This window comes from Salmo salar, chromosome ssa20, assembly GCF_905237065.1.
Source record: "Salmo salar chromosome ssa20, Ssal_v3.1, whole genome shotgun sequence".
NCBI lineage: Eukaryota > Metazoa > Chordata > Actinopteri > Salmoniformes > Salmonidae > Salmo > Salmo salar.
In genome coordinates, this window is record NC_059461.1 from 8,075,746 (window position 1) to 8,102,926 (window position 27,181).

At 42.9% G+C, this 27,181-nt stretch overlaps 1 protein-coding gene across 1 annotated transcript; it reads left to right on the plus strand.

Moving 5' to 3' along the window:
* Positions 1-27,181, plus strand: LOC106580170 (SWI/SNF-related matrix-associated actin-dependent regulator of chromatin subfamily A containing DEAD/H box 1A). The gene is made up of 23 exons (XM_014160932.2): positions 1-600; positions 1,640-1,766; positions 1,886-2,033; positions 2,149-2,212; positions 2,478-2,569; positions 2,762-2,857; positions 2,994-3,072; positions 3,208-3,758; positions 17,268-17,464; positions 17,968-18,058; positions 21,350-21,449; positions 21,697-21,756; positions 22,382-22,457; positions 23,082-23,217; positions 23,505-23,636; positions 23,806-23,901; positions 24,013-24,130; positions 24,479-24,594; positions 24,792-24,980; positions 25,314-25,432; positions 25,681-25,863; positions 26,125-26,234; positions 26,448-27,181. The coding sequence occupies exons 1-23, from the start codon at positions 489-491 to the stop codon at positions 26,507-26,509; spliced, it is 3,054 nt and encodes a 1,017-aa protein (XP_014016407.1). The 5' UTR covers positions 1-488; the 3' UTR covers positions 26,510-27,181.

The window sequence follows — 27,181 nt, forward strand, 5'->3', positions numbered from 1 at the left end:
CCAAGCGGATGCTTCACATTGAAACATCCAGTGAAATATCTGTCTCATTGTTCTATCTGTGGTAACATGGTGCAGGAAGTGTAAAGCCGGTCTCGGCTTTAGTGTCTTTTTTTCTTACTATTGGTCCATTCCTGAGTTAACTTGTCCAATAGATAGCGTTTTTATAGTCTTTCGCGGGAAAATAAGATAGCCAGGTTTGGTAGCTATAGATTTAACTTGTATATCTAAATTAATGAACGTATTTTGAAATGTATTATAGGTGAGTGTATCGTTAGATATTTGGAGTACTGACATATTTAAACTGTTGGGATCGGCTTTCAAACGAGTAACACGTGACGGGCTTGCTAGTTAACGTTATTCATACAATTCATGGTAATCGTAGCTAGCCAGCTTTCGATAGCCAGAATTAAGGGATATTTTCGACGGAGACAAAGAGCTCACCTCTCTTGCGTGCTAGCTGTGTAACGTTTAGTACTTGCCGTTTGAAAATGAGTTTATTTAATTTAGAGCGGTTTCGTTTTGACAAGAATAAACCGACATCAAACCAGGACAAATACAGCGGTTCCGTAAGTCCAGAGTCGGAGAAGGAGAATAAACCAGGTATGATTTGCTTGATGACAGTAGCCACTAGCCAGCCATTATTAATGTAACGTTAGCTAACTTCCACCTCTGTAACGAAGGTTTTTATAACGCATAGTTATATCTGTGTGGATAATCTTTGCTGATACTGACTGTTGACATCTAGCTAGCTAACGTTAGGTAACTAACGTTGGCTGTTTGACAGGTGACAGCCATTGACTTGCTTGGTAGCCTTAATAGCCAACAACACTAGCTAGCCAGTCAGCCAGCTAGCTAGCGTTATCAGTGGCTTTCTCTGGGCGTCAGTTAACATTAACATTAGCTGGGTAGATGGCTACCGTTAGCTAATTAAACTATGTTTTTGGTTGGGAACGTGTAGCTAACAACAACAGCATACCTAGGCTATGGGCCTCGTTTTAAACCGATCAGTCCCGAGACCCCAGCAAAAATCGCCTTTTCATTTATCTTACTTCCATGTATCTGCATATCCAGCCTTAGATGTATCCTCACAATGAAGTGTTTCACCATTTTATTTTCAGGACAACGAAGGCTACAATTAGAACACAAAACCATTGTACATAAACGGTTGCATTCATGAGTTTTATTGACAAATGTCAATAAAAAAGAGGTCTGCCAAAGCAAAAACCTGAAAGAATTTATATGAACGCTGTAAGTACAGACATTTTTGCTCACTGGGAAATGAATATCCAACTAGTCAGTGACAACTGTTTGGAGTTTGTGACCTCAACTATGTGAGCTTTTTACAGATATTATAGACCTGGGATTTTCTACGATCCAGATATATTTTTTAAATTCCCGGGCCCCTTCAGTTCCTGCCCTTGTCTCACAGACACAGCTCTAGCTCAGCCCCCAATAATAACACAGACTAATGGTTGGTATCTACAGATGCTGAAGAAAAACAAATCCAATGGTACGGCCCAGAAGTCTGTAGCTCAAACACACAATGCTTTTAAAAGGGGTTAGAATTCCAAAATGCACTCAGTGGGGTAATAAAATGATTGCTAAACTGTCTTTGCCCATATTTCTGTGGCACATACAGCACAAGTAACAACACCTGTATCCGACCTTGGAAAACCTGGGCGAGGAGTTGTATTTGAAGATGTCATCAGTGACTCTGACGATTTGGCAAGCGACTCGAGAAGTGATAAATTAACAGAAAGGGTGACGTAAGTAGAGCTGAAATACCTAGACTTATATTTTCCCCTTGACTTCCTTCAAGGTATAGCGAATTCCATAAAGTGTAGCCTAATATGCCAGTCTAATCTTGTAGTTCTTTCTATTTCAGGGAACCTGTAAAGGAATCACTGAAGCGAGAGGTAAGAGAGATGACTGAGACATCTGATAAGGAAGACAAAATGGACAAGGAGCTGGAAGAGAGACTGGCCAAACTGCAGGAAATCTTCCCTCAAAGAGACGGGAAGGAGCTGCTGGAGGTAATGTCATAGTCACTTTTATGTCACAAGCTATAGTATAGTCTCTCAAAGATGGCTGCTGCTCAGTTTCTGTGGATACACATAGCTATATGTTTAACTTTTGCTTTGTTTTCAGGTGATTAAAAGCACAAGCACTTTGGATGGTGCCATAGCCTCATGCCTGATGTTTGGTGACAAAGGTATCTTTCATTTACTAACATCAGAGACAGCAGGTTGCAGCCTGTCCCTACCGCACCCACAAACACAGCTTGACCAGTGTTTTCCATGGTTATGCCATGTTTTCTTCCGCTCATGACAACATAGCCTAGACCTCATTGTAATGATGGTTATAGGGCTTTGTCTGCCATTGGTAAAACATGAAGGGGAAAAAAGGACCAAACCAGAAGTTGGCTTGGTCATCTGGCATGTGTATCTCCTCACACATTGACACAATTGTTTGTCCAGACTCAACGCGAAAGAGGAAACAGGATGGCTCCAGCAGTTCCCAAGACAGCGACGTGGTTCAGCAGCCCAGTAAGAAGAGGAGACCGTCTCTGGTAAGACTGGGACTAGCAACCAAACAGGCCGAAATGGGGATGGACTAACCTCAACTTGACCATTTTAAGAAAGGCGTGTTTTTGTATCAAAACATTTGACTACGGTGTGCACTAATAAAAACACCCCAGGCAGGCATTGTGCTGTTGCATCTTCTTGGCAATATTAACCTTCACTGCGGTCTGATCCTTCAGACTGAAGACACTGAGGAGGGAGCAGAGCCCAGCTGGGAGAGACGGGAGGCCATGGTCAGGAAACTGCAGAGGAAGTTCCCCGACCAGGATAAGGAGGTGAGGGGGACTCTTTTCAGACGTTGACACGGCAACCACGTACACCTTGGTAGCGACATGATCATGACACTCCAGGTGACAGAATCCATATCTTAATGAAGAGTGTTTTTATTCTACCCCGTCTGTCACTCTATAGGAACTGAGGTCCGTGCTCCAGGAACATGAGTGGAACGTGGATGATGCCCTGGAGGTGCTGCGCATGTTCTCGGACCCAGGTGAGATGACACTGTCCTCACCCTGTTGAAACATCACTGATAATGTGCTGATACAACCACTATAGATTATATTTTATTTGTACTGTACACGTTATATTCATCAATGTGCCATTTTTACTGATTCTTCTGCTGAAGATGAAGACTCTAGTGCACGTGAAGTATCCAGCTCCCCTGAAGTCAAGCAAAAGGAACTGAATGCCAAGAGTAATGGCAAAGCAAAGAGTGATGCCAAGCCGAGCAGAGACCGTTGGGAGTCTAAGGATAGCAAGGAGGAGGCCAGGCGAAGCAATGCTTCCGCTCTGAAATGGATGTTCAAGAAACCTGCACCTGAATTTAGGCCTTACTCCTCGTCCTCCTCTTCGACTTCTACCAGCCAGAAGCTCTCCAACGGGACCAGCGTGGCTAAGAAGGAGGCGTCGGAGAGGAAGAGGAAGGCTCGCGCCTCCTACGAAAGGGCCAGCAGCTCAGAGGATGAGGACACGGAGGGGGCCAGCAGCGAGTTTGAGGGCGAGGACGACGAGCTAGATTTTGTGGCGGGGGACGAGGGCACATCCACGCTCAAAGACCAGATTCTGCACTTCTTCCAGGAGGCCTCGCTGGATGAGCTGTCCCTCATCGCCGGCTGCTCGTTGAAGAAAGCCCAGAAGATTGTGGAGCTACGGCCCTTTGCTGTTTGGCAGGACCTGGTGAGTAAGAGAAACTTACCCATATGAAAAATATATGCATGCATGACTAAGTCACGTTGTATAAAAGCGTCTGCTAAATGGCATACGTCATATATTATGTAAGAGCAATCTCGGGTGTATCACTGCCAGGTGTGTTGCACAGTGGGTCTGCTCCTCCACAAGGTAAACCCAGCAGGTTAGAACAAGATGAGGTTCTTTTAAACATGGAAACTGCAGGGAGGAATGAAGGCTCAACAGGTGTTAGTTGATTTTGAAGAGTGTCGGATCCTTGACTGGTACGTTCAGAGTGTGTGTGTGTGTGTTACTTTCACTGCTGCTGGGATGCGTTACATCTTCAGTTTTTTAAAGGGAATATATGAGAACTTCAATTATAGAGATGCTAAAGATAGTCTATCAAATTTAAAGTGTTGCGTGACCACACAAATCCACCTCGCCCCCCCCGTTCTCTCTGTGTGACGTTTTTTCCTCTCTAACACTGAAAATAACTGAGAAGATATAGACTACAATGTAGATGTGTTAATAGAATATCACAGCTTGGTATCTTTCTGGTCACGCTCCCCTGTAAAATTAAAAGTGTGGTAGAAATGTTACCTACTGGAACAAAGCGCTAGTTAGATTTTTGGTCCAAAACACCCCAGCAGCCATCTGGAGCCGCGTGGCCTGTCGTGAGCAGAACTCTTTGGGTGCGTCCCAAATGGCACCCTTTTCCCTATATAGTGCACTACTTCAGGACCCATATGGTTCAGGTGAAAAATCTTTCACTATATTTTTTTATTTAACTAGGCAAGTCAGTTAAGAACAAATTCTTATTTAAAATGACAGCCTACACCGGCCAAATCCGGACAACGCTGAGCCAGTTGTGCGTCACCCTATGGGACTCCCAATCACGGCCGGATGTGATGCAGCCTGGATTTGAACCAGGGACTGCAGTGACGCCTGTTGCACTGAGATGCAGTGCCTTAGACCACTGCGTCACTCGGGAGCCTATATAGGGAATAGAATGCCATTTTCCACCGCTTATCCATTGCAAGAGTGTCATTACAGAGTAAACAACACTCTCATTCCTTAAAGTGCTGAATACAACCGACGACTTACTAATGTGTATTGATTTCATGTTGAAGTTTATTTATCCTATGCCAGTGGTTCCCAAACTTTTTATAGTCCTGTATCCCTTCAAACATTCAACTTCCAGCTGCGTACCCCCTCTAGCACCAGGGTCAGTGCACTCTCAAATGTTTTTTGCCGTCATTGTAAGCCTGCCACACACACACACTATACGGTACATTTATTAAACATAAGAATGAGTGTGAGTTTTTGTCACAACCCAGCTCGTGGGAAATGACAAAGAGCTCTTATAGGACCAGGACACACATAATAATAATCAATAATTTTGATCTTTATTTAGCCATCTTACATATAAAAATGTATTTGTTCATCAAAATGGTGAATAACTCACCACAGGTTAATGAGAAGGGTGTGCTTGAAAGGATGCACAAAACTTTGAAATGTTGGGTTGTATTGGAGAGAGTCTGTCTTAAATGGTTTTCCACACAGTCTGCCTGTATTTAGTTTTCATGCTAGTGAGGGCCGAGAATCCACTTTCACATAGGTATGTGGTTGCAAAGTGCATCAGTGTCTTAACAGTGCGATTTTCCAAGGCTGGATACTCTGAGCGCAGCCATATTCAGATCTGACAGTGGCTTCTGATTTAAATTAAATTTTCACAGAACCGCTTGTTGCAATTTTGATGAGGCTCCAGATGTTTGTGTTGTCTGTTTCGGGAAAGTACCTGCGTAATTGCGCACCCAGCTCACTCGTGTGCTTCGCTATAGCACATTTGACATTGTACATAAGCATACAATGATGGAAAGACCTGTGTGTTGTCGTTGTTAATGCAGACAGAGAAGAGCTCCAACTTCTTAATCATAGCCTCAATTTTGTCCCGCACATTGAATTTAGTTGCGGAGAGTCCCTGTAATCCTAGATTCAGATCATTCAGGTGAGAAAAAACATCACCCAGATAGGCCAGTCGTGTGAGAAACTCGTCATCATGTAAGTGGTCAGACAGGTGAAAAATTATGGTCAGTAAAGAATTTTAAGCTTGTTCCTTAATTAAAAGAAACCAGCACACTTCTCAAACATATGACTATTTTACACCATTTTAAAGACAAGACCCTAGTTAATCTAACCACATTGTCCGATTTCAAAAAGGCTTTATACAACGAAAGCAAAACATTAGATTATGTCAGAGTACCCAGCCAGAAATAATCACACACCCATTTTTGAAGCTAGCATATAATGTCACATAAACCCAAACTACAGCTAAATGCAGCACTAACCTTTGATCTTCATCAGATGACACTCCTAGGACATTATGTTATTCAATACATGCATGTTTTGTTCAATCAAGTTCATATTTATATCAAAAACCAGCTTTTTACATTAGCATGTGACGTTCAGAACTAGCATACCCACCGCAAACTTCCGGTGAATTTACTAAATTACTCACGATAAACGTTCACAAAAAACATAATTATTTTAAGAATTATAGATACAGAACTCCTTTATGCAATCGCGGTGTCAGATTTTTAAAATAGCTTTTCGGCAAAAGCACATTTTGCAATATTCTGAGTAGATAGCTCACCATCACGGCCTAGCTAATTTGACACCCACCAAGTTTGGCGTTCACTAAACTCAGAATTACTAAGAAAAATTGGATTACCTTTGCTGTTCTTCGTCAGAATGCACTCCCAGGACTTCTACTTCATCCACAAATGTTGTTTTGGTTCAAAATAATCCATATTTATGTTCAAATATCCTCTGTTTTGTTCTTGCGTTCAAGACACTATCCGAACGGTGACGCGCGGACGCATATCGTGACAAAAAAATTCAAAATATTCCATTACCGTACTTCGAAGCATGTCAAATGCTGTTTAAAATCAATTTTTATGCGATTTTTCTTGTAAAATAGCGATAATATTCCGACCGGGAGACGTCTTTTTCGTTCAAAGACTGAAAATGTAAAATGGCCTCTTCATGTGCATGCGCGCACCCGTCTCATTGTTCTCAGATCGACCACTATCCAAATGCGCTACTGTTTTGCGCTAAAGTCATCATTCAACGTTCTGGCGCCTTCTGAGAGCCTATGGGAGCCTTGGAAAGTGTCACGTTACAGCAGAGATCCTCTGTTTTCGATAGAGTGTAGAAGGCCAAGAAATGGTCAGAGAGGGCACTTCCTGTACAGAATCTTCTCAGGTTTTGGCCTGCCATATGAGTTCTGTTATACTCAGACACCATTCAAACAGTTTTAGAAACTTTAGGGTGTTTTCTATCCAAATCAAACAATTATATGCATATTCTAGTTTCTGGGCAGTAGTAATAACCAGATTAAATCGGGTACGTTTTTTATCCGGATGTGAAAATACTGCCCCCTACCCTAGAGAGGTTAAACAATGCCACTTTGTATAATGTTTACATACCCTACATTACTCATCTCATATGTGTATATACAGTACTCTATACCATCTACTGCATCTTGCCTATGCCGCACGGCCATAGCTCATCCATATATTTATATGTACATATTCTTTACACGTGTGTGTTTGTGTGTGTATGGTAGTTGTGAAATTGTTAGATCACTTGTTAGATATTACTGCATGGTCGGAACTAAAGCACAAGCATTTCACTACACTCGCATTAACATCTGCTAACCATGTGTATGTGACCAATAAAATTTGATTTGAGATATAAATTATCTAGAAAAGGTAATGGACCTATATTTAGTCATCCTAATTTTGTCCATTCCACAAGTGTACAAACTCCAGTAAGTTTTGAACAGATTATGATAGACATGAGGTTTGGAGCATTGACTTTCTTAGATGATTGTCTACACAATTAACATATTATTTTACCCAAGGCAACCTGCCTAAATGATTACCGCCCTGTAGCACTCATGGCGCACATAAACAGCATCCTCCCGGATACCCTAGACCCACTCCAATTCGCATAACGCCCCAACAGATCCACAGATGACGCAATCTTAATCGCACTCCACACTGCCCTTTCCCACCTGGACAAAAGGAACCTACATTTGTTCTTCCTTTAAAAGTTGCGTCATACTGCGGCACACCTGGCATGCTGCTGCAACGTTCTGTGGCACGTCATTTAATTCTCAGCCATTTTTTTTCTTTTACTGCAAGTTATTGCTAGTTTGACCACCAGAGGGCATCTTTGAGAAGCATTTGATAGTATTCCGTATTGGCATTACCAGAGAAGTTAAAACCTTTTTTGTAATAACATAGTATATGAGATTGATTTTAAGAAATTTGGCTTAATCAAATGAATTAATATTATGGTGTTTCTATTCAGAGAAAAACGAAACCCTCAGGGTTTCCGTTGGGATGGAATGGAAAATATGGCGCTGTACGGCGTGATTGTCGGGAGTAGGCTACAGGATTGGAGCATTCTAAATTGTTTGCCTTCATTACACAACATTGTTCCAATATTTCTGTAAATCAGTATTTATTCCCATAGTAATTCGTTATGGATCAATAACTAAATCAACATCTGCATTTTGAGGTTTTTTTTTTCATTCTATTATTTTATTGTTTTATTTGTTTATTAGGCTACTGTGCAGTCTACAATACATACTATAGTAAACATGGGAAAGTGCCTAATTCCTTACATAAGGGAGAGCAGGTCATGTCAGTACTACAGAATGCGGGGCACGCTGGAGACCGCTGTTATATCATAGTTGTGATGTCTTCACTATTATTCTACAATGTAGAAAATAGTAAAAATAAAGAAAAATCCTGGAATGAGTAGGTGTGTCCAAACGTTTGACTTGTACTTGTTTAATTAATTTGATTAATGGTGTTTCTATTCCATGAAAAATGAAAAACCTTGAGTTTCCTTTAGGATGGAACAGAAAATATGGCGCTGTACAACGTGACGCTCATAAATTCAGAGCATTGTCAGTTTGTTATTTCAGACCGTTTCGCTCTCGGAGCATGCACTGGACATTCGGGCCGAGGAGAAGGGTTGATTTGAGCGTTCTGGCCTTACAATGGCAGTCAAGCACCCAAGCCAACGTTGGCTAGCTTGCTAGCTACTTCCAGACACATGAGACCACTCAAACCATTTTACTCGCCCTAGCTGAGCTGGTAAGGCAGTTTGTGTTAACCAGAGCGTTGGTAACTGTGCTGGAAACAATTTAATTACGCTTTTTTTCCCCTTGTTTACTGACACCGGCCATATTCAACGCGTGTTGAGCGCTCGTAAACTCATTATTCTGCGCTCTGGTACACAGACGAGAGTGCTCTGAAATCCGTGTAGATAGTAGGCTGGACGCATTACATTTTTAACAACGTTCTTTTCTGATGAAAAACTAGTTAATTGCATCCGCCATGGAGCCCAGTTTCATAATATGACAATATTTCCCAGCTGCTTGCCGTCGTTTTGAAGTAATCATGAAAGAACAGATCTTATTTTGTGCATTTTTCACCCTGCCAGCTCCTGTTAGTTCTATTGAGCACCGTGGCACCAACTCGCCTTCCGAACGTTCTATTCCCAGCTTATTGTTCAACATCACAATGCCTGCTTTGCTATTGTTGGCAATGAGACCTGCTCACGTTGTTTTATAGTTAAAATGTAATCAACAAAAAAATATTGGAACTCTGCGGTCATCCCATTGTTTCCAATGGGGGAAATATAGGCATGTCTGTCTATTTCGGCAAATATCTCGCAATGTGTTTTTAGATTATTTATTTTTTAAGTCGAATGCCATTTCAATCATGAGAATCTCCTCTTTCTAATTATGTAAGCCTGGGCAGCTAGCTCGGTTATCATCAAATTCTAGCCCCAAAATACCTTTTGCGCTTGGAACGCTGAGCTCCCCCCATTGTTTTCCTATGGAGAGGCATGCCGGTCTATATCGCCAAATATCTCACTGTGTATATTTAGATTTTTTTTTTTCAAGTCGGGCACGATTTTAATCAGGAGAATCTCCTCTTTGTAATTATGTAAGTCTGGGCAGTGAGCTCGTTTGTCATCGATCGCTAGACCAAAAATAATAAAGTTATTATTTTTTCCTTACTTTCTCATTACACAGACATAAGTGCAGTTGACACCATCGCGGTGCGGATGTTTACTTTCTACAGTTTTTTTTTTTCCAGTTTCGTCCAATGAACAGATTGTAGTGGTAAAATAAAAAGGGATACATTTTTTGTGCTATTTAGGCGAAATGGAATTCTAAGCATCACTCCAGTCAAAACAGGCCCTGCGAACGTTCGATTCCATTCATTTTCTATGGGCTCGCGCTAATGTTCCAGCTTAGCCAACGTTCTTAAGCCGTTCTTCAGCCTCGGGTGAATTTTGACTCGTTCTATTGTCCAGCCTATAGATGGCCAGAGCGAATTTACGAAAGCACCCGAATGTCCATTGAGAAAGCACAACGACTATATAATTTAGCTAAGCTAAGAATGACTGGAATAATCAAGTCAATAAATGTTGGGTAGTTAGCCTATAGTTAATATACTGGCAAGTTTGATGTATAACTACTAACTGTTAGGTAGCTAGCTAACATACCAGTACATACTGCTGTAATGATTTGCTATGTGGGCCTTAAGGACAGCGTAGCTAACAAATTGTCAGCTAACATAACGTGTAAGGTAACTTATTTGAAAAGTTATTACTTTATTACATTCGGTAGCAAGCTACCCCTTGGTCGTTAGGGCAAATCTGATCTGTGATAGGAGGGGGGGTTTTCACACCTAGCTCAGCTATTAGGCTATTCTTTAGTAAAGGTTGACTAGTCTTGTTCAGCTATTAGCCCCCCTCCCCAACTTGCAACAAATTGTTCTTGTTCCCATCCAGTTCCTTTCCCTCTCCCACGCGTCATCATTCTGCGCCTGAGTGGCTCGCTTGTGGGCGTGCTGGCAAGATATGGCAGCAGCGTCGGTTGTGCGTCAAGAATTATGCATACAGTAGCACGTTTGTATGAAGGTGTGGTTATTCACAGGCAAATTGTTATGCTATGGAGATACATTTGTCTTTTTGTAGAGAGCAAAAGTTTTTTTTATTATTTTCAATCAAAAATAATTGTTCTGAAAGCAACTTTTTCCCGACACAAAGGAAGTCATAGCGACACCTATGAAGAAGGACTGCGTGATGATGGCATCTCAGGTAAGCAGCACTGGGCGTTCTTCCGTTCAACTTTTACATAGCTAGTAGTTAGCTCCTACGATTCAGTGTCGGTTCATAACATTCTACTATATTACATACATACATACCGTAGAATGATAAATCAAGCAATTATTATTCTCAAGCTAACCAAACGCATTTAGCTACGAATGCCTGTTCTCGCCATTTTCAGTTGACTTAATCTAACTTTCTTTCATGGCAACTCATAAGCAGGCCATGTCCTATTTGTTTCATAGTCGATATATAATCATATTTCATGACAGTGTAACGGTTAGCTTTTTTGTTTTACAGAAGAATGAAAGAACACAATGTGTCTGTCACAGAGTTAGGGATTCTTTGCAGCGTGTAGATGGTGCAGGTATCATTGCATATTTCCCATCACCTAATGAACAACCACAATACCACTCTGGTGTTAAGCTTTCTGTGCTGTATTGACGTATCCTGAAAATGACATCTGCTGCTTTAGATTGATCGGTCATATCTACAAAAAATAAGCTAATTTTCTTTACTTTCAGAGAGCGAGCTGATCAAGTGGTCGAAAATGTAGATATTGCCAGATGTTCACTGTCCAAGGAACAGGCCGCGGAAGCTTTATTGCTGGCAAAAGTGTCCATAACCAGAGGTAATTAAACAGTTCTGTGTTCTTTTTCTCTCTTCATCTCTGCCTGTCTTGTTGTACATGGAACAAGCATTAATTAAAAACCCTTAAGATGTCAGCTGCTAATTTTCAGATTTACACCACATAAACACAGCCATTTTCACGGGACTATCGGTTGCTATCTGTTGCTGCCAAGTCATGATTTCCCTGGGGGTTAGCCTTGCAATAACCAAGTGGTGAGACACATAGCCCTCTATATTTAAATGTTTCAGGTACACCGATAGGCGTCTGCATCACATACAGTATCTTCTATTGACATGATCTTCTATTGTTTGTCCTCATGTCTGTTTTTCAGCATAAAGTACTCTGTAGCCACTTAATGTGGACACCAGGTGAGACCATACACACACACACAATAGTGTCTCTTCTTCACTTCATCCCTCTCCCCCTTCTCCCTAAATCCTCTAGGTTATATCAGCTGTTTTGGTGAAACCCTCCCGGATCTGAACTGGCTGACACAGAGGGCACAGCATGATCATAGGTGAGACGTCACAAGGTCGGGTCAACAGAAAGTATTATTAAAGAGATGCTTTACATTGAAATGGAGATGTAGTAGTCCCAGAGTTAATGATCCAAGGTCAGTTTTGCATTTCACCTCCTGATGATTATGATGACTGACCGTGTTAGAATAAAAAAAACAAGGCTTAATCATGCTCTCTCTCTATCCATCTGTCTCTCGTCTGCAGGTATGTTTTGATGTGAGAGAGGATGCCAGTCCCGTCATCGTCACCTCATCCACTCTTAAGATAACCTTCGGGACAAGGTTGGTTAGGAGACAACGCAATTGTGATGAGCTGAGAGAATATTAGGGTAGCACTGTAATTCATTAATCATATGCTGTCTGCCGCTGTTCTTACCTCTTTCCCTTTGTCTTCTACACCTCTCTCCCCACCTCGTCTTTCTTCCGCGTTTTATAATGCACACCATATGCGCATTGAAGTACAGATTGAACTTGTATTTATATTATAATTATAATGCATGTATTATGTATTTATAACACCTGGATAATGAACTTCTTTCAATAAAGCGTTTCACATTCTCCACTGTTTGAAATTAAGTATCTCATTGAAATACTATCCTGTGTCCTCAGATTAATGCAGATGAAGGGAGTTAGATATGCATAGTTGTTTTTCTGTATATATGAATTAATTACAATGAACTAATTATGAATTACAAATCAGCCTTCACTTAAATCATGTTTCTAGTCTATTGCATAGTTACAATATGTAATCATTGATGTCCTAGGAGCAGGAGTGGTAAACACAAGTGTATAGTTATAATACATACATGCAGACACAGCATCATTCAAAGAATGGAGTTTGATATGACTGAAAAATGTCTGAGATTCATATCTGAACCGCACCTTTTATTTGCCAAGGAAGAGTACATGATCAGTGAATATATTCAATGTACAGGCTACAATGTGGGGATCTCATGTGTGGTAATAACTACAGTACATGTATATACAGTTGAAGTCGGAAGTTTACATCCGCCTAAGCGAAATACATTTATACTCAGTTTTTCACAATTCCTGACATTTTAATCCTAGTAAAAAATCCCTGTTAGGATAACCACTTTATTTTAAGAAGGGGAAATGTCAGAATAATTGTAGAGAATGATTTATTTCAGCTTTTATTTCTTTCATCACATTCTCCGTGGGTCAGAAGTTTACATACACTCAATTAGTATTTGGTAGCATTGTTTGACTTGGGTCAAATGTTTTGGTTAGCCTTCCACAAGCTTCCCACAATAAGTTTGGCCCATTCCTCCTGACAGAGCTGCTGTAACTGGGTCAGGTTTGTATGCCTCCTTGCTAGCAAGCGCTTTTTCAGTTCTGCCCACAAATTTTCTATAGGCTTGAGGTCAGGGCTTTGTGATGGTCACTCCAATACCTTGACTTTGTTGTCCTTAAGCCATTTTGCCAAAACTTTGGAAGTATGCTTGGGGTCATTGTCCATTTTGGAAGACCCATTTGCGACCAAGCTTTAACTTCCTGACTGATGTCTTGATGTTGCTTCAATATATCCATATAATTTTCCTCCCTCATGATGCCATCTACTTTGTGAAGTGCACCAGTCCCTCCTGCAGCAAAGCACCCCCACAACATGATGCTGCCACCCCCGTGCTTCACGGTTGGGATGGTGTTCTTCGGCTTGCAAGCCTCCCCCTTTTTCCTCCAAACATAATGATGGTCATTATGGCCAAACAGTTCTATTTTTGTTTCATCAGGCCAGAGGACATTTCTCCAAAAACTACGATCTTTGTCCCCATATGCAGTTGCAAACCGTAGTCTTTTTTTTATGGCGGTTTTGGAGCAGTGGCTTCTTCCTTGCTGAGCGGCCTTTCAGGTTATGTCGATATAGGACTCATTTTACTGTGGATATAGATACTTTTGTACCTGTTCAGCATCTTCACAAGGTCCTTTGCTGTTGTTCTGGGATTGATTTGCACTTTTAGCACCAAAGTAAATTCATCTCTAGGAGACAGAACGCGTCTCCTTCCTGAGCGGTATGACAGCTGCGTGGTCCCATGGTGTTTATACTTGCGTACTATTGTTTGTACAGATGCACATGGTACCTTCAGGCACTTGGAAATTGCTCCCAAGGATGAACCAGACTTGTGGAGGTCTACAATTTTCTGAGGTCTTAGCTGATTTCTTTTGATTTTCCCATGATGTCAAGCAAAGAGGCACTGAGTTTGAAGGTGGGCCTTGAAATACATCCACAGGTACACCTCCAATTGACTCAAATGATGTCAATTAGCCTGTCAGAAGCTATGACATTATTTTCTGGAATTTTCCAAGCTGTTTAAAGGCACAGTCAACTTAGTGTATGTAAACTTCTGTCCCACTGGTATTGTGATACAGTGAATTATACGTGAAATAATCTGTCTGTAAACAATTGTTGGAAAAATAACTTGTCATGCACGAAGTAGATGTCCTAACCGACTTGCCAAAACTATAGTTTGTTAACAAGAAATTTGTGGAGTGGTTGAAAAACGAGTTAATGACTCCAACATAAGTATGTAAACTTTCGACTTCAACTGTTGGACTTGCATCCTTGGCACAGTAAAGTTATTATATTCTACTCTATCCATAGGCTTCATTAATGCCATTCAGACTTGAAATTGATACAACTATGATAGCTGAGGTTCATAGATAGGTTCTGAACTAATATTAATACCAAACGCTTTAGGGTCCATACACAGATCGGCTACATACTGTAGCTAGCTACACATCCATAGGAATACAGTCATTTTTATCCTCCACTACACAATAAGCAAGTAAATAGTTGGCTAGCTATGTTACTTCTGCATTGCAAGGCAAGCTTACACAATTGTACATTCAATTTGCAGTAAATGCTTTAGCTAGCTAGATTCTTTACATCCACTGTTTCCCAAGACGACAGCCTGCTTTGCTGGTTTTCTCAGGAGTCCGTAAAATATTTAAACACACGAATTACAAATTCATTATCCTGTCATAACACTAGCTAGCTGGCTAATGTTAGCTAGTCAGATAATTTATGAAAATCGCTATTTAGCAAGTTAACTTCATGGCAAAAAAAAGATGTGCAAACTTTTGTCTCTACATTTACTAACATATTCCTCTCAATTGTACATATTTTGCTTGACATAACTACTTACATTTGGTTCCACGGTAATATTTTTTCAGCCATCTTTGTTGAAGAACGCCACCAGGGACGGGTAGCTTGCGTCAAAATTTGTCATTGGAACCACTCGATATGATTGGTCATATAAAAACCTTGAGACCCAAATGCATAATGTGTGCTCTAACTCCCCCTTCTGGTGGTCTGGTGCAATGAAGCTGTGTCGCTGGGTACCTCTAAGTCCCGTGGTGCGAGCTTGCAACTTTTAAATTATTATTACAAAATATCCGATTTTTTTACTTTGAAGCCTCGTTTTTGCTTTCAGAACAATTATTTTTGATTGAAAATCAAGTTTTGCAAGTTGGGGAGGGGGCTAATAGCTGAACAATAGACTATTCAACCTTTACTAAAGAATAGTCTAATAGCCGTGCTAGGTGTGAAAAACCCCAGTCCTATCGCAGACCAGATTTGCCGTAACGACCAAGGGGGAGTTTGGACACAACTATGAAATAACACACATGTGTCAGTTACAAGTCAGTTAAGAACAAATTCTTATTTACAAGGACAGCCTACTCATTTCTCCCTGTCAGGGAATTGAACCCCGGTCTCCCACGTGCCCTCCCCGTCTCTGGTAATGCCAATATGGAAGACTATCAAACGATTCTCAAAGATACCCTCTGGTGGTCAAACTAGCAATAACTTGCAGTAACAGAAAAAATGGCTGGCAATTAAATGACGTGCCACAGAACGTTGCAGCAGTTCGCAGGGTGTGCCGCAGTATGACGCAACTTTTAAAGGAGGCCTGATCATTGACAACGATGAGACAGCCTATAGGGAGGAGGTCAGAGACCTGGCAGTGTGGTGCCAGGACAACAACCTCTCCCTCAATGTGAGCAAGGCAAAGGAGCTGATTGTGGACTACAGGAAAAGGCAGGCCGAACAGGCCCCCTTAACATCGACAAGGCTGTAGTGGAGCGGGTTGAGAGTTTCAAGTTCCTTGGTGTCCACATCACCAACGAACTATCATGGTCCAAACACACCAAGACAGTCGTGAAGAGGGCACGACAGCACCTTTTCCCCCTCAGGAGACCGTTTGTTTTTTTATTTTATAAGATTTGGCATGGGTCCACAGATCCTCAAAGTTCTACAGCTGCACAATCAAGAGCAAACTGACCGGTTGCATCACTGCCTGGTATGGCAACTGCTCGGCATCTAACCATAAGGCGCTACAGAGGGTAGTGCGTACAGCCCAGTACATCACTGGGGCCAAGCTTCCTGCCGTCCAGGACCTATATACTAGGCGGTGTCAGAGGAAAGCCCAAAAAATTGTCAGACTCCAGTCATAGACTGTTTTCTCTGCTACCTCACGGCAAGCGGTAGCGGAGCACCAAGTCTAGGACCAAAAGGCTCCTTAACAGCTTCTACCCCCAAGCCATAAGACTGCTGAACAATGAATCAAATGGCCACCGGACTATTTACACTATGTACCTACATGTACAAATGATCTTGACTAACCTGTACCCCCGCACACTGACTCGGTACCCCCAGTATATAGCCTCGTTATTGTTATTTTATTTGTTTTTTTTTTTTTGAATTTCTTTGGTAAATATTTTCTTAACTCTTTCTTGAACTGCGTTGTTGGGGCTTGTAAGTAAGCATTTCACGGTTAGGTCTACACTTGTTGTATTTGGCGCATGTGCCAAATAAAGTTTGATATGATTTGTCAAAATATGCGTTTTCAATTGGACACCGTTTGGACACTTATGAAGTGAAAAGCCACAAAGCCCTTTTTAACTTGGAAAGGCTCCGCCACCACCAGGTTAGAGATGTTATGATTGTGGCGTGAATTCAGTTGGCCCACTGTACTATAGTCCTCAATCATGACATAGCCACTAATCTGTTATTCATGGTTTGGCTTTGTTGTAGAACAATACAATTGCCTGACTATCATGTCAGAAGAAAAAGATAAGAGCGATTGACTGGTTGTCGACACTTCTTTGTGTGTCTCTGCCTCTCTGACTGTCTCGCTGTGTGTCCCTTTCTCAGGAGGAGGTGTTCCACAAAGAGAACGGCCTGTCTGCAGAGCTGCTGCTTGGCTGCAGGGTGGTGCTGAAGGAGAGAGCCGTGGTCCAGGGCCTCATGTCCAAGTGCCAGACCATCTCGGGCAAGATGGTAAAGGGAGTCACCCAGGTCATAGACAAGGGCATGGGCTCCATGACCCAGCCCTCAGTCCTCAACAGAAAGTGAGCTCAACTTCCACTGCTGTCCTGATTCATAGACGATTACATCTAATCTACTATAGGCCGTGTCCCAAATGGCATCCTCTTCCCTATATCGTGCACTACTTTTGACCAGAGCCCTATGGGTCCTGGTCAAAAGTAGTGCACTAAATAGGCTAGGATATGGTTCCATTTGGGACATATACTTTTATATTCAGACTGGGAGAACAACTCCTCATTGTTGTAACTAATAGATAAATCCAAATGCTAAGTAAATGCCATGGTAATCCAGTTATCCAGTTACCATGGCGTAATGGATGTATTCTGAAAACGGTTAACCCCCAAAGTCTGATATGATTTGTCTAAAAGGAATAAAATAATAAACCTTTTGTTAACCACATTAAACAACTATCGCATCACAGTTAAATAGGTTGTTATGCCACACTTCTCAGATACTTGTTTTTGCCTCTAAATGTCTTGTTTGGTTTGTCTGTAAATGTCTTGCATTGTGATTGGTTGCCATGCAGGTTGCAGTTGAAACCCTACCAGCTGATTGGGCTGAAGTGGCTTCTCCTGCTGCACCAACACAAGCTGAATGGAATCCTGGCTGACGAGATGGTGAGATGGTTTACCCCTTAAGCTGCCTTCACACTGCAGGCCTTAATGCTCAAATATATATATTTTTTTCAAATCCTTTTTATGTCTACTGACAGCAAGTTACAAGTGACCAAATCGAATTTGTGTGTTCAGACAGCATTGATTTGCTGACAAGGCTACACTAGTTGTCATAGTAACGACGGGTGTGTGTGCAGTGGTGTAGGCTGATTGGTGGTGTTCGTGCTTCCTGTCACTCAGAAGTTAGTGAACACTGCTTTTTGCAAATGTGACAACAATGCCTGCCATGGATGTTTCCCAGTTGCTTTGAATGTTCGAAAGCATAGTGTAAGAACACTTTTAAAGGCTCAAAGGATAAGACGATCCAACTTTCAAAACAAGTCCTTTTTGGCTAGCCACAGCAGTCAACTAGACAGCTAGGTAGCTGTTTAGCTTTCTAACACATGCAACAACCAAAAAATTGTAACAATTAACAAGCTAGATAGATTTTTTTAAATTTATTTCACCTTTATTTAACTAGACAAGTCAGTTGTGAAGAAATTCTTATTTTACAGTTGACGGCCTATCCCGTCATTGTAAATTGGGAGTCCCTGATGCAGTGCCTTAGACCGCTACGCCACTCAGGAGCACCAGAGCACACATTCTTGTCAAGCTGTCAACAGAGTAGCTAGCGAGTAACACGATATGCCAAATAACAGTCTTAAAACCACTTGTTGGCAAATAAATCAGATTTGACCGTTCAGACACCAGTCACATGGTTATGAAGGTGGTTTGAAATGTAGCTTGAAATATCCGATTCCGTGTGCTTTTTGGTTCAGACTGCAGGAAAATAACAGATTTGAATTAGATATGCAAATCAATGGGATTTGAGCCACTTCCAATTGCCAATGTGAACACTGCTTTAGAGAATACCTTATATGTGTCCCAAATGGCACCCTATTCCTTATACACTGAGTGTATAAAACATTAGGAACACCTGTTCTTTCCATGACATAGACTGACCAGGTGAATCTAGGTGCAAGCTATGATCCCTTATTGATGTCACTTGTTAAATCTACTTCAGTCAGTGTAGATCAGTGGTTCTTAACCTTGTTGGAGGTACTGACCCCCACCAGTTTCATATGCGCATTCACCGAACCCCTCTTAATTGGAAAAATAAAATTCAAAACATAGGTATATATTTTACTGGTGCACAAAATGAACCGTGCATCAACATCAGTGTTCAAAGAACAAAACCATTAAAACATGATTTTCAAACAAAAACATAATAATGAATATTTACTGCAAATCAGTGTGACTTCTACTGTTGCCTTTCAGAGACCAGTTCAGAAATGCGCGGCTTCACCTTGGCAAGTGCCACTCTCATGTCATTTTCGCAACAAAGTCTGTTCCTTTTCTTCGTTTTTATGTCCAGCATCCTCGAAAAGGATTGCTTGCAAAGATATGTTGTAACAAACGGTATGAAAATCTCCAGAGCTTTCTTAGCAATAACAGGGTACGTTACCATTTGTTGACACCAAAACGTTGAGAGCGTTGTTGTTCTGAAGAGTTGCTGTTGAACCTGGCTCTGCTGAATTTCAATGATTTCATCGAGGTATTCATCATTGACATCTGTTGTCTCAACACTAAACGTGAACGGCTGTCTCACCCATGCTGGATATGACTCTCTTGTAGGGAAGTATCCGTCGAGAGACTTTGCAAGCTCATCTAAGTGCGTGGCAATTGCTTGCTTCAGTTCCACGGGTACAGAAATGTCTCCAATTCCAGATACATCTTCGATCTTACTTACACAGTCGTCTAGCAGGGGAAAGTTTGCGAAGTTATCGTTCTCTGTTCGTCGTTTCCATAACGGTAGCTTTTTTTGAAAAGCCTTCAGGTTTTCTTCCGCTTCGATGATGTTGACTCCACCGCCCTGCGTCTGTTGATTGAGATGATTGAGAGCTGCGAAGATATCAGCCATGTACGCTAAAATGAGAATGAACTCAGAATTTTTTAAGCAATCTGCATGACGATGTTGGTGCTCTTGCAAAAACAGGGCTAATTCCACACGCATATGAGTCGGGTGTGAGAGTCGGGTGTGTGTCTTGACCTCCGCCGAACCCCTGAGACTGACTCACCGAACCCCTGGGGTTCGATCGAACCCAGGTTAAGAACCACTGGTGTAGATGAAGGTGAGGAGACAGGTTAAAGAAGGATTTTTAAGTCTTGAGACAATTGAGACCTGCATTGTGTATTTGTGCCATTCAGAGGGTGAATGGGCAAGAGTAAATATTGAATTACCTTTGAACTGGGTATGGTAGTAGGTGCCAGGCGCACCGGTTTGTATCAAGAACTGCAATGCTGCTGGGTTTGTCACGCTCAACCGTTTCCCATGTGTTTCAAGAATTGTCCACCACTCAAAGGACATCCAGCCAACTTGACACAACTGTGGGAAGCATTGGAGTCAACATGGGCCAACATCCCTGTGGAAAGCTTTCGACACCTTGTATAGTCCGTGCCCTGACGAATTGAGGCGGTTCTGAGGACAACATGGGGTGCAACTCAATATTAGGAAGGTGTTCCTAATATTTTGTACACTCTGTATAGTGCACTACTTTTGACCAGAGCCCTTAGTGAATAGGGTGCCATTTGGGTCTTAACCATATATAGTATATGATTATTATTTTTTTCAGTGAATTTCCCTGTGTTCTAGAACTGTTACCAACAGAAAACATAATATACTGTGGCAAGATGGTATACTGTGGCAAGATGGTGTACAAAGGCCTCAACGGGTGTATTCACTAGAAAGCAAACAGTCTGAAACAGGGAGGGACTAACCTGAACTGAACTGGTCCAATCTGAAACTATTGTTTTTGTTGCAAGACATTTTCCATTGCAAAACGGTTTGCTAGAGTCTACACTTATGAATGCATAACGGATTTAGATAAGTGAGCGTTTGAGTAATATTGTGTGTGGGTGTAGCACCTGCAGGTGAATACACACAGACAGAGAGAACTAAAGGAATGGGTGAGAAATATTTATTTTAACATTCAAAAGGGAAAGGGGGGTGCCTTGTTTGGTTTAAATCAGAGTTTGGAACTTTTTCGGTTCTGTTTCCTGAAACAGTTGCAACCCCTGGTTAAATACTGTTAGATTGCCAGTGTGGGATTCAAGTCCTTATATGAAACCTGGGGCTTCGTGATGCTGTTTTAGACTGATACTTTGAAGTGCAGATGTTGATCTCTATCACTCTTTCTCTCGCTTGCGATCTCTCTTAAATCGTCTTGAATCATCTTTCTTTCTTCTACCCATCAGGGTTTGGGAAAGACCATCCAAGCCATAGCCTTCCTGGGCAGACTGCACCAGGACGGCATCGACGGCCCCCACCTCATCACAGTGCCCTCCTCCACCCTTGGTAAGGGCTCTACTCACGTCATGCCAGGCACTTTATAACCACTTTAAGCCTGTTTATAACCACTAATAGAACACATGACCTAAGCAAATGATTAGTGTATTATTGGCATGTTTCTGTTTTGTGAAAAACTTGTGACCATTTCACTTAAAACAACTGTTGCCCTTTATAATATGTCATGTTTGGCATAATGTTTTGTTTAGGCTGAGTAAATTGGACTGGATTTAATTGACCTGTATTTTCTCTACAGATAACTGGGTGCGTGAGTTAAAGCTCTGGTGCCCTAGTCTCAAGGTGTTAGTGTATTACGGTGAGTCGTTTTCTCCCTTATCATCCATTCAGGTCCAGGATAATGTGTTAGATTCTTAGCTGTGAGTCTAAGCCGGGTTGGATTCCCTAGGAACCAAGTGGAAGAAGATGGGCCGAAGCGGGGAGGGACTAACCTGAACTTGTCCAAAAAGAAACACTCTTTTCATGATGAATACCAGGGCTGGGAATTGCCAGGGACCTCACAATATGATATTATCACCACACTTAGGTGCTGATACGATATGTATTGCGATTCTCATGATTCTATGTGTATTGCGATTCGATACGGTGATTTTATTTTTGCCATTCGACGTTCCAAACATATTGCTCACCATATGTCTGCTGCAGAGAGACACGAGAGCCATGAGAAAATGAGTTTTGGTCAGTCGTGGAAATCAAATGGCTGAAAAGAAATTGACTCCCTGATTTAAAGAAGATGGAGATCAAGCTATGAAGGAGAAATACAGGCGTTTTGGTGCAGGTGCAACCAACTAGCGCAAAAATAATATTGTGATATTGTCAAGATGATACGATACAATATATCGTAAAAAATAATATCCCGATATATAACTGTACGGATGTCTTGCCCCCATCACTAATGAATACACCCTCTGTTGTATGTTCAGGCTCTGTGGAGGACCGGCGGTACCTGCGACATGACATCCTCAGCAGTCAGGTGGACTTCAACGTCATCGTGTCCACGTGAGTACACGTACGCACAATATTGTCAAATAGGTTTCAGTCTATTGGTGGAACCACAATGAGCTCTAGTGGAAGGGGAGAGCATTGCGTCCTCTGTACTTGTCATTGTGACTAACAGCTGCTCCGGGCTGATGTTTCCACTAGGTGCAGATCTAGGATCATCTTCCCCTCCCCCGATCCTAACCTTAACCATTGGGTGGGGAAATGCAGTTGCCCCAGATCAGCGTCTTGGGGCAACTTCACCCCAGAACCTTGCAGCTGTGCAGGGGGTGTTTTAATGGGCTACGTACGTGTCTGTCTGAACCAGAAAAGCACTTTGTAATGCATTAATGAATGATATTAATGAGCATTAACACGCTGTATGAGGCAGCCATATGGGAAATGAGTCTCCCGGGCTACGTGTCCAAACCTGTGTGTTGACGACACGATGAGTCATCTAGATGCGTACCGGGAATTCACTGGAACTAAAAGGCCTTGCTTCTTAAATGTGCTGAAGCATTCCCTAATGTGTGTGTGTGTGTGTGTGTGTGTGTGCGCGCTCATAGCCCTTCCGTTTTGATGTAGGTCTACATACGGAATAAAAGTTCAAATGCTCATGTTTGGGTGTAATTTCTCTCTGCGCAGCTACAACCTGGCCATCGGCAACGACAGCGACCGCAGTCTCTTCCGCAAGCTCAGACTGAAGTACGCCGTGTTCGACGAGGGCCACATGCTGAAGAACATGAATTCCCTCCGTTACCGCCACCTCATGGCCATCAACGTTAGTTCACTGCACAACACCTCACACTTCCCCATTCACAAGTAGTAGAAGCTGTTGTAGTGTGCAATAGAGTTGATGTCCCAGTGTCTCCTCTGTCTCTCTGTCTAGCCATCAGTGTCTGTCTGAATCTCTCGGACATTCCTGACTCTGTCTGCCTGGCTCCTTCTCGCCGTCTGTGTTTCTGACTCCCTGTGTCTCCGTCTGTCCACGTGTCTCTGTCTACCTGTTTTTGTCTCTGCGTGTCTCCCTGATTCCCTGTCTGACTACCTGTCTCTGTGTGTCCCCAGGCTGAGCACCGGCTGCTCCTGACCGGCACCCCTCTGCAGAACAACCTGCTGGAGCTGATGTCGCTGCTCAACTTCATCATGCCCTCCATGTTCTCCAGCAGCACCACGCAGATAGCCAAGATGTTCTCCATGGTAAGGTCAAGGGTCAAGTTTAGCGTAGAAATATTCTGATCCTAGATCAGCACTCCATCTCTGAGACACTTTGTGAATACAGACCCTGGTCCCACTTCCCCTCATGTTAAGTGGGACTCTCACAGTAGGATGTGTGTTTTGATGTTTGTGTTGTATTTTTGGGTGGTAGAAATCCCACGAGGAACAGAGTAGTTTTGAGAGGGACCGCATCGCCCAGGCTAAACTCATCATGAAACCTTTCATCCTCAGACGAGTTAAGAGCGAGGTAAGGACACTCCCAAAGTGACTTACACTGAGAAATACTGGATGGTTCACAATGTGATATTTAAAGATGTGTGTGTGCGTATGCACTCGTTTGTGTGTGCGTGTCTCTCAGGTTCTTAAGCAGCTGCCAGCGAAGGAGGAGAAGCTGGAATTCTGCACCATGAGCGAGAAGCAGCAGCTGCTTTACCAGAACATGGTGGGCAAGCTCAAGAAGTCTGCCATCGGAGAGAGTATGTACTGCACTGAACTGTAGTGTAGGTCCAGGGTGAAGTTTCTCCCAAATGCACATCTAGGATCAGATTTTCCTCTCCCCGTCCTAATCTTATCCATTAGTGGGGGAAAGTGCTAAACTGACCCAAGATCAGTGTCTAGGGAAATCTTCACCATACTCAGTGTAGTGTTACAGCAGTGGCGTGACAGACGGGTGGTGCATAGCTGGCACAATTAAGCGTGTTTGTGTGATCGGCATCTTACATCCTGTGCCCTAATTTCAACTCAACTGTTTTCTCTCTCTCCTTCACTCTTGCTCTCTCTCGCATGCTCAACCGTTCGCTCACATCATCTCCATCTCTGTGTAGAGAAAGAGCTGTGCAACGTGATGATGCAGTTGAGGAAGATGGCCAACCACCCTCTGCTCCACCGGCAGTACTACACCACAGAGAGATTGGAGGCCATGAGTCACCTCATGCTCAAGGTTGCTGCTTTATTGGCCATTTTGTGTTTGTGTCCTAGTTTTTTTTTCTGTCTAACTTATTTGATTTATATAAATCATCTCCTAAGAAACTATGTCACCACCCGTATCTCTTCTGTCTTTCTCTTCTGTCAACCCTCTCTCCCTTTCTTGTCCGTCTCTCTCAATATGTATATATTTATTCATCCCCCTCCCCCTAGGAGCCGACCCATTTCGACGCGGACCCGGTGCTGATCCAGGAGGACATGGCGGTGATGTCGGACTTTGAGCTTCACCGGCTGTGCCAGCAGTACTCGTCACTGCATGAATTCCAGCTGGACAAAGACCTACTGCTGGACTCCGGGAAGTTTCACCTGCTCCAGACGCTACTGGCCACACTTAAGACCAAGGTAGGGAGAGAGACTAGTTATTTTATTACTCTGTTTTGGGTGTTTTTCCTGACTCTTTCTTGGGTTTTTCCTCGTGCCTCCTCGGGCCTGTTCTGGAGGATGTAAATTGTAGTATGGTGTGGAATCGGGTTATCTCTAGTCATTATATTTCTATCTGCCATGTTCAGATCGTTTCAGGGGTGTGTTCATTAGTGCACACAGTAGCAAAACATTTTGGATTGAAAACAAGTATATCTTATTTCAGGTTAGTCCCGCTTGTTTTGTCCCGTTTTGGTTCCTTGTGAATACAGCCGATATGTGATGTGGCTGTGCTGTGCTCTGCTCTCTCGGCAGGGAGACCGGGTGGTACTCTTCAGTCAGTTCACCATGATGCTGGACATTGTGGAGATTCTGCTTAAACACCTGGGCCATCGCTACGTCCGACTGGATGGCTCCACACCCATAGCAGACAGGTGAGCTCCAGTTGAATTCAACCTAATGGGTTCTTTCTAACATAATTGTGTGCAGTATTTTTCCATAGGAACTGTAACTGGGGACAGTGCATATAAAATTCAAATAAAAAGCTGTTCACTGGCAAATCTCTTAGATTGTTGGTCGTATTGTATCTCACTGCTAGTAGTGAATCTCCTACTTCTAGAGTGTCGAGAAAATGCACGGAGCCACTGTAATCCCTAGACCCACCTCTGTTTGTTTGGTGCAGGATCGTGCTGATTGACGACTACAACATGGACCCGGAGATCTTTGTGTTCCTGCTGTCGACGCGGGCGGGCGGCCTGGGCATCAACCTGACCTCGGCCAACGTGGTCATCATGCACGACATCGATTGTAACCCCTACAACGACAAGCAGGCAGAGGACCGCTGCCACAGATTGGGCCAGACTAGGTGAGACCCGGGGGGGTGGTATGGGCTGGGCTGGGCTAGGCTAGGCTGCATTTGGGCATTAGGTAGATCTGTAGCGAGAGATGTCTCGCTTTTAGAGAAGGCTCTGTTAGTAGTGATGAGTTGCCATGTGGTCAGGAAACCCCCTCTGGCCCTAGAGAAGGTACTGTGAGGACAAAATTAGGGGCATCTAGTGATTCTGAGGGAATGGACACTGCTCTGATGAATGACTGAAGGTCAGTGTCCTTCCATCTCCTTCTGCAGGACTGTCCAGGTGATCAAGCTGATCCATAAGGACACAATAGAGGGTGGCATGCTGCAGCTGGGCCAGAAGAAGCTCAAACTGGAGCAGGACATGACCGCTGCTGAGGAGGGTAAGGACCTGGGGGGGGACACAGTCGAGCTTGCCCACATACACACACACAGACATTTCAACGTCTTTAATTGTGAGAAAGAGGTGCTCAAGCCAAAGCTCAGTGTCCATGGCACCACTCTTTTTCATGTAATGCATCAGTAACACACATTGAGAACAGTAGTCATCACATTATCTTATGTGTTTTCTTTTTTTTTTCTCCCTTTGTGCCCAGGTGATGAGGGCACCATGTCTGAGGACATGGCCGCCCTCCTCAAGGCATCGCTGGGCCTGTGAGGGTCCGGGAGCTCCCTCCCTGGAGTTTCATTGGGACTCAGCCTGGAGCATCCCACCCCTGACTGACCTGACCTGACTGACTGAACGAACCCTGCCATAGGTGCGTCTTTCCCTGCTACTCACTCTGCCCTTGAGACCTGAGACGCAGCTGTGCACTTCCAACAGTCTGCACTGGAGATGATATGGATGTGTTGATGGGATTATTGGCCTTTGCTGTCAGAGATGGTGGGTGTCGTTGAAGGTCAGTGGCGACTCTGCTCTGTGCAGCACCTGGGGTGTATTCATTAGGAACCAAACGGAAGCAAAACTGCCAAAACGGGGAGGGACTAACCTCAACTTGTCCAATAAATTATCGTTTTCATTGCAAGCGGTTTTCTGTTGCAAATTGTTTTGCTATGGTTTGCACTAATGAATACACCCCTACTCTGCTCTGAAACAATGCCAGGGAACAGGCTAAAAGTTTGTCAAAGCAACTCTGTCTGTGCTGCCTTATAGTGATACAATAAAGTCCTGCAGGGGCCTACCAGGTGGTGACAGAGCTGCTCTGTTTATGTATCATTGTGATGTGACGTACTGTTGTCAAAGCTGTTACTCGTCCGTTTGTATTTTTGATGTCCTTGTTGCAACATCAACAGGGTTTGTCGAAACATGAAATAAAGATTTCAATACTTA

What these genes read in the sequence shown, in the direction of transcription:
- LOC106580170 (XM_014160932.2), top strand. Translation starts at nt 489, where the DNA reads ATGAGTTTATTTAATTTAGAGCGGTTTCGTTTTGACAAGAATAAACCG. An exon ending in CCCTCAGTCCTCAACAGAAA is followed by an intron (nt 17,465 to 17,967) that starts GTGAGCTCAACT and finishes GTTGCCATGCAG; the next exon opens with GTTGCAGTTGAAACCCTACC. An exon ending in AGTGCCCTCCTCCACCCTTG is followed by an intron (nt 21,450 to 21,696) that starts GTAAGGGCTCTA and finishes TTTTCTCTACAG; the next exon opens with ATAACTGGGTGCGTGAGTTA.